We start from the raw sequence: 20,092 nt of genomic DNA, 5'->3' as shown, positions 1-20,092 counted from the left end.
CTCTGACCTCCTGGTATGGCACCTCTTGGTCTAACTATCCAGTCTTGGCTATTTTATTGTCCTTTCCTTCTTTCTTTCCCTCCCTTTTTCCTCTCATATGTTTCACTCCTCTTTCTTTCCCTCTCCCTTTCTTACGTTCTATCTCACTTCCATAGCTTATCCTTTCCATACACGTTTCCTTTTCACTTTACACTCCAATCTCCCCTCTCCCTCACACTCTCGAATCATCTTTCTTCTCCATCTCTCTATTTCTGTCCTTCCTACTTTTCTTCTTTCCTATCCACAACTCTTTGTTACCTTCCAATTCCCATTCTCATCTTTTCTCTATCCTCCAATCTTTCTTTCCAATCGGTCTTTCCTATTTCCTTGTTTATTTTCATACCATGTCTCTCCTCTTCCTTTATTCTTTCTACTTCATATCCCAGTCCCACCCCTCCATTCTTTCCCTCTTTAATATCTAGCCTTCATAGCTGCCCTACTCCTCCTAACCTCTTGTATCCTTGTATCCACCTCTATTTCATGCCACCCTTTAGTTTTTCTTAATTTCTGCTGCCTTTTTGCCACACATACATCAACTTCCAAACTGTCTCCTTGTCTTTTTTTCTACCTCATGACCAGCTCCTGCATAAACCCATTGAATTAAACTTTGATCTCTGCTCTATTATAGCCTCTGTTCTGAGTTTTACTAGTGCATGCCTGGGACTGCTTTCACACTCCGTGGCAATGACTCTTCCACAACCCCTTCCAGAGGGAGACCACACAGAGCTAAACCCAGGAAAACACTTCAAAACAATACGTGGCAACATCTTTCCAGGCTTACTTGTGTTTTTATTCAGGGAGGGCCGGGCAGTTCAGGCTACAGTGCTCCTACTGAAGTAGGGTCAAGACTGATTTGCATAGGGCTGGGTCCAAACTGAGTTGCCCTGGTGGCCAAAAGAACAATCATTTGGAATGCTACCCCAAGTGATTGCCATTGGTTATGTCTACTACAAGCATTTCCTCCCATCACCTTTCATATGTTTAATGTAACACACTAACTGGCCAAGCGTATGCCCAGACGTGGACCCCTTGCTCACTGTTCTATAGGAACCAAGCTACAACCATCACCAATCTGTGAGATAAGAACAGAGGCAGATGATAGTTTGTAATACTCAGGGCAGTACGAGCATGGCCTCTGGGCAGACACACTATTCAGCCACCTGGGACACAGCATTGTGGGGGCAACACCTTGCAGCGGCAGAGGTAGGGCACAGGAGAAAACAGTCACTACTCCAGGCCTCCACCCCTGCAACAGGGTGCACAGTTGGATCTAGAGGCCCTTCCCAAGTGATAGGAACAGCCCATAGCCGCTAGGGCAGTATACAGTCCATACTCCTGGGTGGAAAGTTGGAGGGGGAGGCTAGCCTGATCACCAACCTCCACCCCCGCCCAAGAAGACTTCAACGTTCAGCTATAGGCTCCAAATAAGTCGCTTGGGGTGGGCACAACATTGGGACAACAGATGGAAGTTCCAGATTGGGGATAGAGGTTGTGTATTCACTGAAGGGGCAAACATCGTCGCTTCAGAGCATGTCCTTGTTGCAATAAATCACTGTGCATGTCCCATTGCGGTCCGGTCGGGGCTGTGCAGACTGTGTCACCAGTGTAATTCTCAGCAGGCTTCCATCAGGACCATAGACGAGAGGCCCGGGTGTTAAACCACAGTGCGTGCTGTCTAAGCGGCTCAGCTGCTCACCAAATTGTAGGGAATCTTGCTGTCCACGCACCAGGGGCGAGGTACAGTTGGCGGCCATTGCCACCGCAGTCACTTATTATGCCAAATTCGGGGGGCCAAGCAGGGTAAGGTGAGGCCAGAAATCTCTGGCAGCCAGCCTGCAATCACTTTGCAGATGACCACCACTGCTCAGAGCCCTCAGGCACTCTGTCGCTGGCTTATGCACACAGCCGTCAGAGGGGCAGCTGCCCCCAGCTCCCTCGGGGGTGCAGCAGCCAGCCAAGGAATAAGCAGAGATAATCTCCTGATTTCAACAATTCTGCATCACAAAACCTGGTCATGGCCTCGGGCCTCAGAAATATGACCGCTCTCCTCGCAGCTCAACTGCTATCCGGTCACCCCTGCAACCATTCGGCTCAAGCCGGCACCTACAACATGCCTCTTTGCCCGGGATGCCCCTGTTATGGCAGAGTAGGGCACAGGTTGGGAGCTCGTAATTCACACAGCAGCCATCTTCAGTGGTTAACCATGCCACCCGCCTGAACGTGTGACATAGACCTGGTCTGGCTTGAACACATATTCACAGGTGGCGCTTTGTGCTTTTGGGTGCTATTTTTACTGAAATCATTAAACCTGCATATCTCCGGTTCTACAGATTGGATGTTTGTCATTTTGGTCTGGTTTTATTTATTAAAAAGTATTCTACTTTTCTAAATATGGTGTGGGATCATTTTCTGATGTGTTTTCACTGTGCTATCAATCAATCACTGCATTTCTAAAGCACACTACATACCCGTGAGGGTCTCAAGGCGCTGGGGGGGGGGGCGCTACTGATCGAAGAGCCAGGTCTTGAGGAGTCTTCTGAAGGCCAGCAGGTCCTGGGTCTGTCGTAGAGTTTTCCAGGCCTTGGCGGCGAGGTAGGAGAAGGATCTGCCGCCCGCGGTGGTTTTCCGGATACAAGGGACTGTGACGAGGGCGAGGTTGGCTGAGCGGAGGCTTCGGGTGGGGGTGTGGAAGCTGAGTCGGTTGTTGAGGTAAGTGGGTCCGGTGTTGTGTAGTGCTTTGTGTGCGTGGATGAGGAGTTTGAAGGTGATCCTCTTGTTGACGGGGAGCCAGTGCAGGCCTCTCAGGTGGGGTGTGATGTGGCTGCTGCGGGGGACGTTGAGGATTAGTCAAGCCGAGGCGTTCTGGACTCGTTGTAGTAGTCTCAGGAGCTTGTTTGTTGTTCCTGAGTAGAGGGCGTTCCCGTAGTGGAGTCTGCTGGTGATGAAGGCCTGGGTGACGGTTTTTCTCGTGTCGAGGGGGATCCATTTGAAGATCCTGCGGAGCATTCGGAGGGTGTTGAAGCAGGAGGCGGAGGCGGAGACGGCGTTGACTTGCCTGGTCATGGAGAGAGTGGAGTCGAGGATGACCCCCAGGTTGCGTGCGTGGTCCGTGGGTTCCGGGGCCACCAAGAGTCGTCCCAGGCCGATGGGATGGGTCCGAGAATGAGGACCTCCGTCTTGTCGGAGTTCAGCTTCAGTCTGCTGTCCTTTAACAAGTCGGCTACGGCCTTCATTCCTCTGTGGAGGTTGGCTTTGGCGGTGTGGGGGTCTTCGGTGAGGGATATGATCAGCTGGGTGTCGTCGGCGTAGGAGATGATGTTGAGGTTATGTTGTCGTGCGACGTGGGCGAGAGGTGCCATGTAGATTTTGAACAGCGTCGGGCTGAGGGAAGATCCCTGTGGGACGCCGAAGATGATCCCGGTGATTTTTGAGCAGAAGGATGAAAGGCGGACACTCTAGGTTCTGCCGGAGAGGAAGGATGTGGTCCAGGCCAGGGCCTTCTCTTGAATACCGGCATCATGGAGGCGTGCTGATAGGGTGCGGTGGCAGACTGTGTCAAAGGCTGCTGATAGGTCCAGGAGGATGAGGGCGGCTGTTTCTCCTTTGTCCATCAGGGTCCTGATGTCGTCAGTGGCGGCGATGAGGGCGGTCTCAGTGCTGTGGTTGCTGCGAAAACCGGATTGGGAAGGGTCCAGGATGTTGTTGTCTTCGAGGTAGCGGGTCAGCTGTCTGTTGACAATCTTCTCAGTCACGTTTGCCGGGAATGGGAGCAGGGAGATGGGCCGGAAGTTCTTGAGGTCCTTGGGGTCCGCCTTGGGCTTCTTCAGAAGGGCGTTGATCTCGGCATGTTTCCAGCTTTCTGGGAAGGTTGCTGTCTCGAAGGAACAGTTGATTGTTTTACGGAGGTGGGGCGCGATGGTTGTGCTGGCTTTGTTGAAGACGTGGTGAGGGCAGGGGTCCGATGGGGATCCGGAGTGGATGGAGTTCATGGTTTTGATAGTGTCTTCATTGCTGACGCTGGACCAGGCAGTCAGGAGACTGGTACGGGTGGTAGTCGCAGGGGTGGTGGACTCGGTGGTGGGTGCAGGGGTGGTGGACTCGGTGGTGGGTGCGGGGGGTCGGAGTTGAAGCTGTCGTGGATGTCGGTGATCTTCCGGTGAAAGAAGGTGGCCAGGGAGTCGCACAGGTCTTGTGATGTTGGGATGTCGTTGGTGTTGGAGCTGGGGTTGGAGAGTTCTTTCACGATGCTGAAGAGCTCTTTGGTGTTGTGTGCGTTGTTGTCTAGGTGGTCTTTGAAGGCGGTCTTCTTGGCGGTCCTGATGAGTTTGTGGTGCCTGCGGGTGGCGCTCGAGGGCTGTGTGGTTGTCTGGTGTTCGGTCGTGGAGCCATTTCTTCTCCAGCTTCCGACAGGTGTGCTTGGAGATCCGCAGGTCTTCAGTGAACCAGGCGGCTTTCATGTTGGTGTGGTTGGTTGTGGAGGTCTTGAGAGAGGCGAGGGTGTTGGCGCAGTTGTTGATCCACTGTGTGAGGTTGGTCGCGGCGGTGTCTGGGTCGGTGGGTGGTCTCAGGGTGAGGGTGGTAGTCAGTTGGTTCTCGGTGACCTTGCCCCAGCAGCGGCGCGGTAGCTGTTGGGTGCGGTGGTGTGTGGTGGGTTTCCTGAAGGTGAGGTGGACGCATCTGTGGTCGGTCCAGTGGGGTTCGGTGGTGTGGTTGAAGGAGATGTGGGGGCTTGTGGAGAAGATGGGGTCCAGCGTGTGGCCAGCGGCGTGGGTGGGTGTCGTTACGAGCTGTTTGAGTCCAAGGTTGGCGAGGTTGTCGATCAGGGCGGTGGAGTAGGCGTCGTTGTTGTTCTCGAGGTGGAAGTTCAGGTCCCCGAGGAGGATGTAGTCCGTGGAGCCGAGGGCGTGGGTGCTGATGAGGTCGGCGATGGTGTCGCTGAACTGTGGTCGGGGTCCGGGAGGTCTGTAGATGAGTGTTCCTCTGAGGGTGGTGTTGGGGTCGGTGTGGATCTGGAAGTGCATGTGCTCGGCGGTGGTGAGGGTGTCGTCGGTGTTAGTTGAGATTCTGATGGAGTCTTTGTGGATGATGGCGATTCCTCCTCCCACTCCGTTGGTGCGGTCTCTGCGGGAGATCTTGTAGCCCTGTGGGATGGCTATGGCGATGTCTGGTGCGGAGGTGGCGTTCAGCCAGGTCTCCGTCAGGAAGGCGACGTCGGGGGCGGTGGAGTCTAGGAGGTCCCAGAGTTCGATGGCGTGCTTGCGAGCGGAGCGGGTGTTGAGGAGGATGCAGCGGAGGTGGTTGGGTTCTCTGGCTGGTGGTTTGGAGGGTTGGATGCTGGTGAATCTGCAGTTCTGGCAGGTGAAGGGCCCTTGGGTGCGCTTCGGGGTGGCCCGGTAGCAGGGGCGGTCTCATTCTGTGTTGAGTGCGAGGAGGGTGCTGGCATCAGAGTGCAGTCTGGCGTTGCAGGGGGCGCGGGGTCCAGGGGTTCTGGCGCTGGGCGCGGACGGTCTTGCCTTTGGCACGTCTTGGGGCGCGCCTGTGGCGCACCCGCTGCACGCGGCCGCTGGGCCGGCCGCCACGCGGCCCCCATATGAGGCGAAGTGGGAGGGAGGAGCAGCTGGGAGGCGGGAGCGGGGCGGCCAATGGGCGAGGGCAGGGGAACCAGAAGGGAAAGGGGGCGGTGCCGCGGGTGAGCAGCGGCGGGGAGCGGGGGGGCACAGAGGGCTGCAGGGAGCGCCTAAAAATACAATACAATACAAGGAATAAAATACAGACCACGGCAAGTACAGTGGGGGAAAGACAAAAAACACAGTTACCGAATACCAGGGGCGAACCCTTGGCAGCGGCGGAGCAGAGGGCAGAGACTCGGTCAGACACGAGGAGCCGTGCGGCGTGGGGGGTGGCCTGTTTGTTTGAAGTGTTTCACAAATATCTTACACATTGCCCCTGAGTTAAGCCTCTGCCAAGCTACCCGAGGGTTAAGCACAGGTTAATTTAGGGATAGGTTTTGACTTCAGTCTGAGAAGAATTGCAATTGCTGCTTGAGAATTGTTTCACCCCCCTCAATCAGTAACACAATTTCTTACACCGCTTTATTGTCCGGTATTTTGTTTGCAGGTATCGCCTTTAAGCTCTTATGAAATATACTGCAACCATATAATTTTAATAACTAGAAAGTCTAATATTCTGATAGCTGGGTCCTACACCCTTTCAACCCTGTGCTGACTGACAGTGAGAACTAGTAGAACATGAATTTTGTCACATTTTTTGCATTATGTTTCGAAAACAAGGTAATTCCCTCCAGTCTCCCTATTGCAGAAACATATTTCCACTAGGGCTTGAGCCAAAACTGTGTTTCTCTGGGCCGCTTGAGCGTGGGCATACTGGACATGTATGTGTTTCGTATGGACTCTGTGTGCCCACATACAACAAACTGTGTGCAGTGCATCATGAAATTTGGAAAGCAACTGAAAGCAAAATGTTGGGTTATAGCACTTGTTTTTTAGTTGTAGTTGTCACCTCTTGGCCGAATGGAAAAATACAACAACCATCATGTTTCAAACTCTAGACATCCCAAGGCTACTATTAATGGCTGCCAGAAATCCTTTTGGGAGAAGAGCCGATTGAAAGAACCTACTGAACATGAAGTTTGTCAAATTTTCCCTAATTCTTTCCCAAAAGTTAGAAATTTTCTTCAGTTTTCCTTGGGCACAAACATGTCCCTGCCAAAGTTTAACCCACACCTGCGTTCCCCTAAGACTCCTGTGTTTGAATGTCTGACTGAGTGATGCATATGGGTCCAGGGCACGATCTAAAGTTACTTTAGGGCACGAGTTATAGTTTGTTTAGTTAAGTATAACTAGTGTATTTATTTGGTTTTGTTAGTTTAAGTGTTATGTTTTAACTGACATTTTCACCTATAACGTCTCTTCAAACTTTTTATTTTCAGTCAATTTCTCAGTTTAAAAAATATATAAATTAAGATACTATTACAATTCCCAACTATAACATCACTTTAACCTTTGTCTTTTTCCGTTGAATTTCTATTTTTTGTTCAAATGTAAATTAAAAGTCCATCACCCTGGGTGGTGCAGGGTTGGGCACAGGCCCGCCCCCGTGGGTGACCAAGCCACCAGCTCCTCCCTCTCTGTGGGTGGACACAGCTGACTACATCATGTAACAATATAAAGGGTGCCACTTTAAGCAAGGCAGACCTACTGACTTTGTTAAAGGGTCAGAAGACCAAAATATAAAAAACGGTGGGCCTATTGGCTTTATCATGAGCTCTACACATTGACATATGAAAAGTAGATTCATTGGCTTTGTCAGAACATCACCAATAACTATAATCAAACTTATATTTTATAAATTCACACATTCCAATGTTTATCAATAGCGATTGTCACAAAATATTTTAAATAAACCCTATTTAGAAAACCTATTAGCCTTTCCGGGAGTCATTAATTTTTCTTTTTTTTTTAAATACAGGCAACAAAATGCAAACATAGCACCAACCACGAAGGATCTATGCACTCCAACTGAAGAACATATAGCTCCAGCATGGACTGCTTTGCATAAAATATGGTAAGTTCTCTTGGGGTCATAGATTTAATGACCCAGGAGACTTACTGTGTTGTGGGGGGTTGCAGAACCCCTTGAAGCCCTCCACAACATTAAAACAAATGCTTTGTGGTGCCTCTGCCCCTTCTTTCAGGAACACCACCAGGATCTAAAAAATATTTATTAAAAAAAGCCTTTGCAGTGCATTATGGGTGCTACGCAGCTGGAGCAGTGAAGAGTAAATGAGCAGCACCTTTCCTAATTCCTTCTATGTTCTAGGAATTATTCACAATTTTTGAGCCGCTCTCAAGTAGTAAACTTTGTATGTGTGAACTTCTTCCCAGAGAAAAGCTAGGAGAGGTGAAGGTGAAAAACATTTTGTATAAGTGAGAAGTACTACTGAAGTACTACTTTATGTACTGCAAAATGTTACTTGTGATCAGACCCACTATGTCGGGGAACAGTGCAAGGTAGGTAGAAGGGGGATGGGAGCACACTGCTTGACCTCCCAACCAGTTCACCCTTTAGCATTATGGTAAATGCAGTTCACGTTGAATGCGTACTTGATTTTTTGCTAAAGTGTTTCACCAAGGTTGGTGCAGGTTAGTGCTGTGAATCTCTAGACACATGCATTTCTAGATATTAGCCTTCATCAGTAGAGATAAAAAACAAAGTTCATCTGGGGTTGCTGAGAAAGCTGCCACAATCCTCTCAGGTCTCAGTACCTCTCTCTGGCGCACAGGTGCATCTCTCAAAAGCTCATCAGCTCAAGGGAGCCTTTTCAAACAGAAGGGGGATAGCTACATTCATTTATTATAATACATTTTTTTTTTATTTTTTATCATCAAGTCTTTCTTTTTAAAGACATTTTTCAAAGTCTTTCTCTATCAATCTAGTCCAGCCAGTGTCCCAGCCTACCTATCCCTGTAAAAGCCGATCAGACCAGGCTCTAGAAATGGTGGCCTGAAAGCTGCTTCATCGCTGCTGCTTTCTTTCTTACTGTCTGGAAGAAAATGCCTAAAGCAGAGAGCAGGAAACCCTACCTCTTAAGGAGTGGTTCCTGTTCTCAGCTTGAAGACTAATCATCCAGCCTGATGTGTACAGCTGTGATACATTAGGTGGAAGCAGTTAGCAGTAGAGAGCAGGAGGGTGAAGCGGAGACTCATCCTACCAGGGATAAGTTTCTGCTTCACAGAAGGCCCATTCTGTGCAGACAGACCTTGTCAGCCATAGGGGGCGGAGGAGGGGGGGGGGGGGGGGAGCACTCACTGCATGAACCACATTATGTTAGCGTGAGTTAGCCAGCATGCACAGGTCTTTCAATTGACGTAGAACCCATGCTAGCTTCCCTCAAATACAGATGTGCATGTGATCTATAATTTATATATATATATACACATCATAATCCTGGGAACATCTTTCAATGATGTATACATATATCCTAAGAGCAGGCAAGGAGTTAAGATGCTCAGGTACCACAGTTACCTGGCACAATCAGAAAATACTAGAATCACTGGACCTTAATATATTCTGAGATTTTAATTATTTTAATTTACTCTCTAGAGAAGAAGAAACAATGGAAAGGCACAATGCAGATCATAATACCAGTGAAGATCGGGGCACTCCCTAGAAAAGCATGTCAAGGATGCCGACTCTAGCAACAGGAGGAACACTTCATTTGGAACTTGTCACAGAAAGGTAAACCTGAGAAAAGTCTCACATGGCAAACACCGGATAGATCACCTCTGAGCAAACACAAAATTATTACTTTAAAAGAAGTCTGCTGAGGAAGTTGGCAGTTTGATTCTCCTTCCCTGCTGTAAGAGCTGCTGACAGACTAACTCCTTTATCTATAACCTGAGACCAGACTTCTCTGGTTTTCTAACAAAGGGGAACTGACCCCAACTCCCACTACTTGTTCAAATAGTGCATGATAGTTGTGTTGTCAGTTAAAACTTGGATCTGCTTCACCTGAATTTGGGGGGAAAAGGACCTTCACTGCCAACTTAACTGTTGCCATTTCTAGAAGACTTATGCAGGAGAGGCTCTTGACTGGTCCACAGAACACTAAAAGTTAAATCCCCTAGATGTGGCCCAGAACAGTGTACATGGGCATTTGTTTTCAGAGTGAGCTTGAGCTATAGGCTCTGTGAAGAGTCTTCCTTGAGAAGACTGCAAAGAACCATCCACCGATTCATGGACTCCTCGAAGACCACTGCCACCTGTTGAGATGTACTGAGCATTGGGAAGGTCAGTTTAGGAAGAGGTTTGAGCACAGGAATGTATGCTGAATAATAAGATCGGTTTTTGACGTATTCTAAGGAGGGAAGAGGACAGGGAGTGCTCTCATTTTAGGTCTTACAAGGAGAGCACCACAGAGACTGGGTGAAGGTCTAGACCTGGGGATTTGGACATTCTTAAGGTGATTCCATCATCAATTTGCACCCCAAACAAAATGTGAATGTATGTTGCTATTGAGACAACAATAAACAGTTCTATCAAGAAAACAGATGCAGATGATTCCACAAGGCCATTCAGCAAACGTGTATGGATAGATATCAAATTCACATACATCAATGGCATAACAAAGGTACAACAATGTATTGTTCAAATATAATTTGCAAAATTAAATAAACATTACTTACTGTGACAAGAGAGTGGGTAAATCAAAAGATCCATTTTTGAAGCTTAACTCCCCAGACAAAATTCCTACAACATAAATACAACCAATTCCTTTAATCATCAGTTTTCAAGCTGCAATGTTTTGTTCATTCTAAGTAAGAAGAAATATTTTATTTATGACTACCTCTTCTCCATAAATGAAAACACGGTATTCCATTAGGTTCTTTATACCTTTACATCTGTCATAAACAACAACCTATCAAATTTAACATCTTCTAAGTTTTTCCTACAAATGCATCTGTTTTCAAGGTGGCAGCAATTCATATTACAACATGTCACAACAGATGAAAAAAATCACGGAGAGCAGAGAAACGCTAAGACAATAAAAAAAGATTGAAAGAGCCAATGAGTCAGGCTTTGGTTAAAATTTGTGAAAGCATGAATATGTGAAAGAGTTAAGCATGAACCCCTTTTGCTCTTAGGTCTCAGCTACAGACAGCTTTAGCTTTATTTGGTGAGACCTATTGTAGGAGGCTGGCTTAGTATATGGTGCTTACTTATGCAAATGTAGCACCCTGCACTAATCCAGAAAACCCTTATGGTGAGTTTAGTAGTCGTAGGCAACCTTAGAAAGCTCTCTAAGTGGTAGCTGTGGAGAGCAGTCTTCAGGCTACTCAAGGAGTGTAAAGCAGCTTGTTTGACCAAATCTTAATCTTATTGGTATAGGTTAAGTGAAAATGAAACACACAATGTATTTATAAACATAGGTATTCATTATAAGACAGTCAACACACAACCATATCTCCTACCCGGATATATAACACAAATGCATACATTACTTTGCAATAACAACAGGTAAGTAATAGTAATACATGGTGGTCGCCAGAGGGAGACCAAGTCATATACTAAAATTGAGGGATGCGAATCGCGATTCGAGTCAAGACTATTCTCAGAGGACGTAGAAATGCTGGGGACCCAGGGATCAACCCGAGGTAACTACCCAGGAACCCCACGGAGGCCGTGTGCAGTGTGGGAACAAGACAGCGTGCTCAAGTCAAGTCAATGGGTAAGTTTTGGTTGTTATTTTAAAGAAGGACCCTTCCCAGTGGACCCTGAAGAAGCCCCGTGGAAGGCAGAAGGTTGGAGAGCGACCACATCCGTGGATACCCCAAGAACCAGGATACCTATATCAGGGAAGCCAAGTGCATTGGAGTAAAGTGGCGTGGGAAACCGCCAAACTCAATGGAGGACTTCAGGAAGATGCCGCTGGAGGAGAAGGTGAAAGTGTCTGGTGGAAACCAAAGGTGGATTCAATTTGAGAGGTACATGCAAGCGGAGGGGACAGGGTCTATGCTACTCAGGAGTGACCAGAAGGCACTGAAGAAAACCCACCAATGTCGGGAGATACAGTAGAGTTGACGATGACCTTCGAGCTGCAGCTGTGTTGACCATGCGGCGCTGTGGAAGATCAGGAGCCGTTCACGAGCTGTCTCACAACGGATGACGGGAGTTGGAGGGTTGTGTTCGCTGGGGGCACCAACAAGCCTTGGCAACCGCAAACAACGGGGCAAGCGAAAACAATGCAGAAGTAGGACCATCAAGGTCCAAGTGACTCACCACAAGCAGGGGAGTCAGAGTAGGCTATCGATCAATCAGGGGAGCTCATTGGAGTCAAAGAAAACCCTCGAAAAGACCCAGAGGCCAGAGACACAGGAGTTGCAAGAGGACCTCGAGCAGCTCACCAAAGATGCAGGCCCACAGTGCAAGAGATGTGGTGAGGAAGATGATCTTGGCTGTAGGAGATGCCTGCGGCTGGAGCTTCTTGGAGCCTGAAGATCTCTGAGGAAGAGAGTCAACAAGCCTTGGCAACGGCAGGTCAAAGAGCTGCACAGGGGTTTGGTTCCGGCGGTTCCGATGAGGGATACTAGCCTCAAACTCAGTGAGAGGACAGTGAAGGCCTCGAGGGAGTTGTAGAACTACCACCTGTGTTGCTGAACCCTTTGGAGTCTGTGGGAGCCCAGGAACAGCAGACCAGTCAGCTTTGTTGCAGTGCCTGCAGATGCGGGGAAGACTCCTTCACAAGGGAGATTCCTTCAGGTTTCTTGGAAGGATCCTGTATGGAGAACAGATGTTGCAGCGGATGAGCAGGACGACGAGACCAGGAGCAGCAGGAGTCTTCCCAGTTGCAGTGTCGGTGCCCAGAGCATAGTCCAGCTTGGTCCAGAGTGCCCAGACGGTCGAAGATGAAGTGGTGTCTTGATCTGAATCTTGTCCCATGACGAATCTAGGGACCCACCATTAGGTAAGCCCTTAAGTACCCTAAGGAACGGGTTGGGACGATTCAGGGGTCCCTCCCAGAGGAGGGGCCGGACAGTGGGGAGGATACTCCCATGTCCTTTGCCAAATTCTGCGCCAGAGCAGTAGCCAACGGCTCCCTGAACTAGTTTGAACTGGAGTATGCAAGGAGGGCACCAAATGTGACCTGCAAGCAGTCTCAGTGGAACTGGCAAGCACCCCCACCCTGCCCCAATACACTAAAACCTGTCTGGGAGGTGGCCCCACCTCCCTGTGTCAGGATATCTATTGTTCTTCCTTCCCCTGCTCGAGCTTGGCTCAGCAGCAGGAGGGAAGAAACGTGTCTCTAGTCGGCAGCAGCACTCGCTTGCTGTTCGGTTCTGGAAGACTGGTACCGAGGGCCACCTGGAAGAGCTTTACAGTGCATGGAATCGTACCTCCCACACCATTTTACGGTGCAGGGGTATGATTCCAACATGATGCACCTCGTGGATTGGAAACCTTTTTATTGTTACTTTGCATGCTTCAATTTTTCTCCCTCATGTAGCTTGGACTTTAAACTGCGTGTTCCTCCTGTATCCCTTTATCTCCCTGTGTGATCCCTCCCATCCTTATGTTTTATTCCCCCCCTTCAATCCTGTAAGCGCTCTGATACCCTCACGGGTCTGGTTCGCGCTCTATAAAACTGTAAAATAAATAAATAAATGTTTGATACCAAGCATGGCAGGGTTCGTTACAGCCAGTTTAGAGGCTGTCATGGTGTAATGACGCAGGACCACTCTATATATAATTGCTAATGCACTTACAACCCGGTAGAATGGACTCCGAAGGTTGTAGGGGTATCCCGACTATGCAGGGGCACCCTCACACTAAGAACCCAGCACAATGCCTTCAGGACTGAAAGGCCTGCCGTAGGGGTGACTTACAGATTTTAAGTGCAGTGACCACAGCTATAAGGAAGCTTATATCTGCTGTAAGTGGTGCTAGCACTAGCTTACACAAGCTGCAATGGCAGGCCTGTAGTCACAGTTCGAGTGGTCTCCCTTGGATGGCATAATAAATGCTTCAGCCCAAGGGAGACCCCTGGTGAACCTATGCTCTGGGTACCTTGGTACCGTATACTAGGGACTGGGGTATACCTAAATACTTACCATAGCCAATTTAGGGGAGAAAGCACAGAGACTGGGGTCCTGATTAGCAGGATCCCCGTCAGAAACAGCATAATACCAGGTAAAAAGTGAGGGTAACCATGAAAAGCAGATCGTATTTCCTACACCTATTGTTTACTTATTCCTAGTGAGGGCTTTGGGCTAGCCCACTGCTAAAGACTGGATAGCTTTGTAGCTTATCTCACTTCAATACTCTGATTCAATTAAGTTCCTCTCTGATCTTGTGTTTGGACCACCAAGGAGCATTTTGTTCTCTCAGTCGGTTGTGTCTAGGCCTGGCCGAATGGCAAATTTGGCAAGGATGCAATACGTTGGTGCAGGCGGCAAGTTCTCAGCAACCATGTGCCATAATTTATGGAAGTACCTGTCCGGCAAACAGCTGGCATTGACTGACCGAAGGGCGACGCTGGCGGAAGAGAACACTCCTTTCCAGAACGCCTCAATTGCCAGGCCACAAAAAGCTATCTTTCACTCCCTTCTTGGTTACTGATGACACAATTGACAATATTGTTTCTTAACAGGAGTCCTCTGATATAAACAAAAATATAAAAAACATCCCAAGTCAACGCTCCATGTAGCTTCCAGTAAAGTTCAGTTTCCACAGGTAACACAGCTTTCCTAGGTCAATCAATGTTCACATAATCATTAATACAACACAGTTTTAACGTTAACTTCCCTATTTTTCCAAACATATTTACCCACTGCTGAATTAGTACCACAACCCACATTAGCTAGCAAACATTCCACGTGTCGTCCTCATTTTCTGCCGATGGTCACACTGTGCATTGTAAGCATATTTATATAACTTCATTGACAACCTGACAAATCCTTAAAGAAGCCTTGTACATCCCCATCAAAGTTAACTTAACAAGGGTCTTGTGGTCACTCCTCAGTATGCATTTCCTATTCCACACTCCTTAAAATGCCCTAACCCTCATACACAAGCTAAGGTTTCTTCTTCAATAACTAAATATTTTTCCTCCTCTGGAGAAAGTGAACGTGATACGAATACAATATTACACTTCTTCCAGTTCCACAATGGGAATAATACAGCTCCTAATCCTTTTCCACTTCCATCCATGGCTATTAAACTGCCTCATTGGGGTCAAACGCCCTCAAGACAGGTGCACACTCAATGGCTGACTTCACACTCTGGAAAGCCTTTTCAGAGTGCCACTCATATATTTCTCTTTGTTTTATCAACTATCTCATGGGCTGGGTGATACTAGGACATTTTGGTCAGAATAATGATTAGACCTCCGCTAGGTCTAAAAAATTATAACTCAGCTTTCTTAATGGGTGTAGATTTGTCCAATGCAGCGTGCACGAGTACCTTTCTAGGTTTTAATCCTTTACTTATGTCCAAGGTAAATTACAAAATAAGAACGGGTCCCCTATTTCATTAGCTACTGTAGCTATAACCACTTTTTCATGTTTTTTTTAGGCGCACTGCCTTGGGTCCCGTAGGGTGTTTTAAAAGAACCCTTATTCACCTACCTAGTAGGTGATATGCTTCATCATTGGGTTTCCACCCTGGTCACAGAGTACTCCCAGGGTGTGCTGCAATGGCTGACTACACAGGAATTGTTTTTTTTTTAAGGGAAGAACAGTGATGGTGAGTTAAATAGCGAAAAGTGCAGTTTTAAAATTGGCACAAGACTTCCATTCAATTAGACAAATGTTCATGAGGAAAGTCTTGGTCAATGTTGAAAAATAGTGGGGGGATATGTGGGCTATTAAATTGATCCAATTTATCCTCAATGTGCGGGAAGACCGAGGCGAGGCAGGTACTATGGAGGGTGAGATGCCTTGATGAATGTTTAACAGGGTACACCCCCTCGGACTATCCCAGGTAGCAAGAAAATGTGATTTTCCTGACAAGTCGGTGGGTTGTAAGCACAATCCACACACATCACCCCTGCATACCATAGCGGACGTTTGTCCTTTTTTGGTCCTGCCGAAAGCCATTCTGACTCTGAGAGGCACTATTAGAAGATGGCTGAATGATGAAGACCACATGGAGGATAAGTTAGCAGCATGCCAGAAAAAACATTTAAAAAGTGGTTATAGGTACCGTACCTAATGAAATAGGGGATCCGTTCTCATTTTGTTATTATATAAATTATTTGGGAAGACAATTGGGTCCTGCCTCTTGCTTCTCACTCGCCTACTGATGTATAGATATACAAGGTAAATTAAATTCCACAAATCTGCATTAAGAATTGTCAATTATTAGTCTATTGTTTTCCAGGTTAAGAACTTCCTTTACTTTTGCGTCCTGTTCCTGACTTGCTTTCCCTATGGTAAGAATGTAATCTTGAAAATAATAAACACCTTCCACCCGCGCAACATTTCATGCATGAGACCTTAGAGCACTGCGACTTCCATTCCAAACAGTATTCGTAGGTATTGAAAATAATCATAAAAGTAAAAAGCTATCTACTATTCTTCTGCAGCGGTATCTGATTCTTCTTCAGATGTATCTATTTGATGATAAGCTACCCATAAGTCACCAGTACTAAACCTGCATGAATCCTTTATAGGGGTCAACATTCTGGAAATATTTGGTTATGGAAAATTATCCACACTTTGCTCTAATTAATTTGCCCATGAGAGTCACATAGTCGGACCATTCTAATCGAATGTCGAGTCAGCATTAATGGAATCTATTCAGCAAAAAACTACTTGTTCTATCACCCCAGCCTCCAATAGTCTTTCCAACTCACTGGCATGGGATTGCTGTGTACCCTATTGCTTTTGGGAACAGCTCCCACCTTAAGTAATATTCTGTGTGCAAAACTAAATAACTTGGAAATTTCCCACTAAAAACTGAGGGGCATGATATAAGTAGCTTACTGTCAAACTGTTCACGCTCACACACAATTAGCAATTACTTCTTGCTACCTTTTCGCTCTTTTGGTCGCCAAAACCTAATGAAGCTGGCATCTGCTTAGCAATGTAATATTTATCTATTGAACCGTTTCTGAATCTAAATGGAAGGCACAGTTAACCATCATGTCTATAAATTTCCCACTGAACCCTTCTCAACTCAAATCTGAGGAAAACATCCCCCGCCCATGCTAACAGACTTTTCTCTCCACAATTTCTCCTAAAAGATAGTATATGGAGAGCTGGAACCTGCCACAATATTGACACCTGCCATCTCAACTATTTCCTGGAGAACGTAACTATTGTTAGATTTCCCTTCTTTAACACTGCGCCTAGATGCTTCTGCCCTTCTAACTAAAGTCATAGTATCTTTTATGTAAATGGTATTTCTATAGAGAACCTAGCACACCTAGATGAACAAGCTGGTTCTCAGAATGCACTTCACATAGCACACAGACTTGGCACGGACCATTATAACCATTACCCATGAGCAGGTCTCGAGAGGAGGTTTCAAAACCTAACAGCCGCACAGTACGCATGATCACTGTTAATTTTTCTCTGAGACATCCACTCCCAAACAAGCTTACAACCTTCAGCTTGTTCTCTGTGGTTCATTTGCAGTTCAGTCAGGCACCTTTCCTTCCGTCCGTCTCAAGATCTTCAGTGCAGTGTGTAGAGGTATACTCCGCACAGCCTTGCACTGGCCTCAGCAGGACATGGGGTAAGAGGCACTCACTGCAAAGACTGTAGAAGTCCTGTAGCACAGTGAATCCAGAGCAATTCACTGGTACACATTTTGAATACGATTTATTCCTTGTAAGAGTTCAGCCAGAGACTTGCCCAAAACTGACAGACAAAATGCGAATGACCTAATAACGTACACGGAACCTTGAACATTCTAGTTCTTTAGGAGGAATAACACAAGATAATGGATAATACACTAAAATCTTTGAAAGCATTTATCAATTGAATATTTCACCAAAAGAAGTTGAACACAGCCTCTCCCCAGTAAACCGTATTTCACATCTCCTGCTTCTGAAGCTCCTGTTTCTATTTCATTTACATAGAGATTCTGTGTGAAAAAGAGGAAACCTTTCAAAATAGCAACAGAAATGCTTAGAACTCAAGCACTACCCAGACTATGGGGGGACAATACCATTCAAGCATGAAATAGGTCGGTTGTCATATCTGCTATCAGTAGTTCGACTGTATTTGAGATGTATTTATACTCAGATGCCGAGTCTCAACCAGAGTATCACTGAGTTTGATTTTTGGGTGTCCATAGGTTGCAGTGCATTGTGAAGGGCTAGTGGCCAGACAATATAGTGCATTGCAGGGTTTAGTGTTTTCATGAATTGAGATGGTGTCCCTTGGGCCCGGTACATATGCATGTATTTATATGCTGTTTCTAGAAAACAAACCTAACCAAAAGGCAGCAGAGGACTGCACAGGGTCAAATAAAAGTCAAAGTGTAATAGAGGTGGCTGGGTTGTGAATGTCTAATGCATTGTGGTTGCGTTTTCTTTAAAGAGGTGAGTCTTCAACTATTTCCTAAATTGGAGCATCGTTGTGGTGATCCTGATGGATATGGGGTGTCAAGAATTCCTGTCATACAAGGGAAACACGCCCTTATGTAAACAGGAGAGCTGTTACATAACTCAAGGGAAACACGCCCTTATGTAAACAGGAGAGCTGTTACATAACTCAAGGGAAACACGCCCTTATGTAAACAGGAGAGCTGTTACATAACTCAAGGGAAACACGCCCTTATGTAAACAGGAGAGCTGTTACATAACTCAAGGAAAACACGCCCTATAAAGGGAGGAACCGGGAGGTACAAGGCTGTCGGATATTGTGTTTACACCGACGTACCTGCTTCGTGAAGAGCAGTGTTCCGGAGTGGTGCTCCAGTAAGGCAAGAACGGAGGTAGGTCGAGTCGTTACTCCCTGGGCCGTGTCTTGCCCCATCGTCACCTGTGAAGGACCCGGAAGCTCTACCGGTCAACCATTGAGCTTCGCTTTTTGACTCGGCTGAGTCCAAGCGCAGTGGCGCTTTTGCTGGTTGGAGTCGTAACTCCCAGCCCGACCAGAGACACAGGGACTGCCAGCTGTAACGCACACCAGGAGGTGTTTGCCGCGTTACAGACTCGGAAGTCCACAGGATCGATCGATCGAGCGGCTGCTCTCGGTTCAGTCTTCTTGCTTGTGATTGGGGTATCGGTGACGCATCACCAGGAGGTGACTCCGCGTCCCGGTGCAGTCTGAGGAAGAGGTTGAGCGGCTGCTCCCTTCAGGTAGAGACCCCGGCTGGGTGTTTCCCTGACTCCTCGATTCTCCCCAACACTCTTCGTGCCCCTCACAGCCTACCGATTGGCATTGTCGGCCATTTCATTTCTGCCCTCTGTTGGCATACGCCGGGATCGGCGTATATGCAGAGGACGGTTAGGACCATCCGTGCTGTGGGCTGGTAACGTACTTAGCCTGGAGGATTCCAGTGACTATAACTTTTGTTTGTTCTTTGTATTTTATTTGCCTTCATTAAAAGAACTAACCCTTCACAAGTGGTTGCGTCCTCATTGTCGTGTCTGTTAAACGATCCTGAGACGTTCAGGGCGTTACATGGGGTTGCTGTTCCATATTCTGTGTGCATACATTGAAAAGGCCTGCAGCCTTGTTTTGCTATTTTTTTTTTACTTCATTGCCTGTATTCTGATGGTTTTTTGTCTGCAGGTGCGCCGAGAACCACCTAAGATGGTGAGCTTGATGGCAAGATAAGTGGTAGTGCTTGCCGTGATGGATTTGGGTGGTTTCCTAGGATGCAGTGTAGTACGATGGTTTAGTGGGCTAGCTTCACGCCTACTTATGACTGTATTAGGTCCTAGTCTGACACATACTCCATGAGAGATGGCTACGGGCTCTCTTGTGTAAAGATCTGCAGTTATATGTACACCGAGAACCTTGTGCATGTCAAGAGTGTGTGTGTGTGTGTGTGTGTGTGTGCGTGTGTGTGTGTGTGTGTGGGGGCGTGCATGCGTGTGTGTAGTGTACGAGTGGCACATGTGTGCAGTAGTAGTATGCTGTGTGTGTATGAGTTTGAGTACTGAAGCCAGTGGGATCCATTTTATATGTCCCTGGTAGAGCATCATGCAAGGCAGCTTCCCTAGACAGTGGAGGTGACTGCTTGCATTTCTGTGGCTTGACGGTAGAGATACAGACACCAATGTGAGGAGGCTGGAAGACAGGGCCATCTTTAGAAATTCCATGAAGACTGTAAGCAAGAGGGTGTTGATTAGTTTTTCCTTAGCACTGCTATTTGGTGGTTGGTAGGCGGAAGGAAGAGGGTACAGTTTCTGTTGTTCAAAATGAGCACGTTTTTAGGTCAGGCCTGCCGTATTGTCTATCGCTGATTACTGTTTCAGAGAAGCTGATGACAGCCAGGTGCAGAAACTTTGTGTTGTGGAGTTCAGTGTTCAGTTTAGAGGTCTAGAAAATATGTTTAAAAGTGATACTCAAACCAC

The 20,092-nt window shown here is 47.1% G+C and overlaps 1 protein-coding gene across 1 annotated transcript in view; it reads right to left on the bottom strand.

The window, feature by feature from the left end:
• The window catches only part of LOC146825650 (protein AF-10-like), a 1,293,306-nt gene that overhangs the window by 619,875 nt on the left and 653,339 nt on the right, over positions 1-20,092 (bottom strand). The window contains exon 10 of the mRNA XM_085607649.1: positions 10,245-10,308. Coding sequence (XP_085463775.1) covers positions 10,245-10,308 — 64 coding nt within the window. The remainder of the gene's footprint in view (positions 1-10,244; positions 10,309-20,092) is intronic.

The sequence above is a fragment of the Triturus cristatus genome, chromosome 5_2 (genome assembly GCF_964204655.1).
Source record: "Triturus cristatus chromosome 5_2, aTriCri1.1, whole genome shotgun sequence".
In the NCBI taxonomy this organism is placed as follows: Eukaryota; Metazoa; Chordata; class Amphibia; order Caudata; family Salamandridae; genus Triturus; species Triturus cristatus.
The sequence above is the reverse complement of the archived record's forward strand: the minus strand, read 5'-3'. Positions and strand labels throughout refer to the sequence as shown.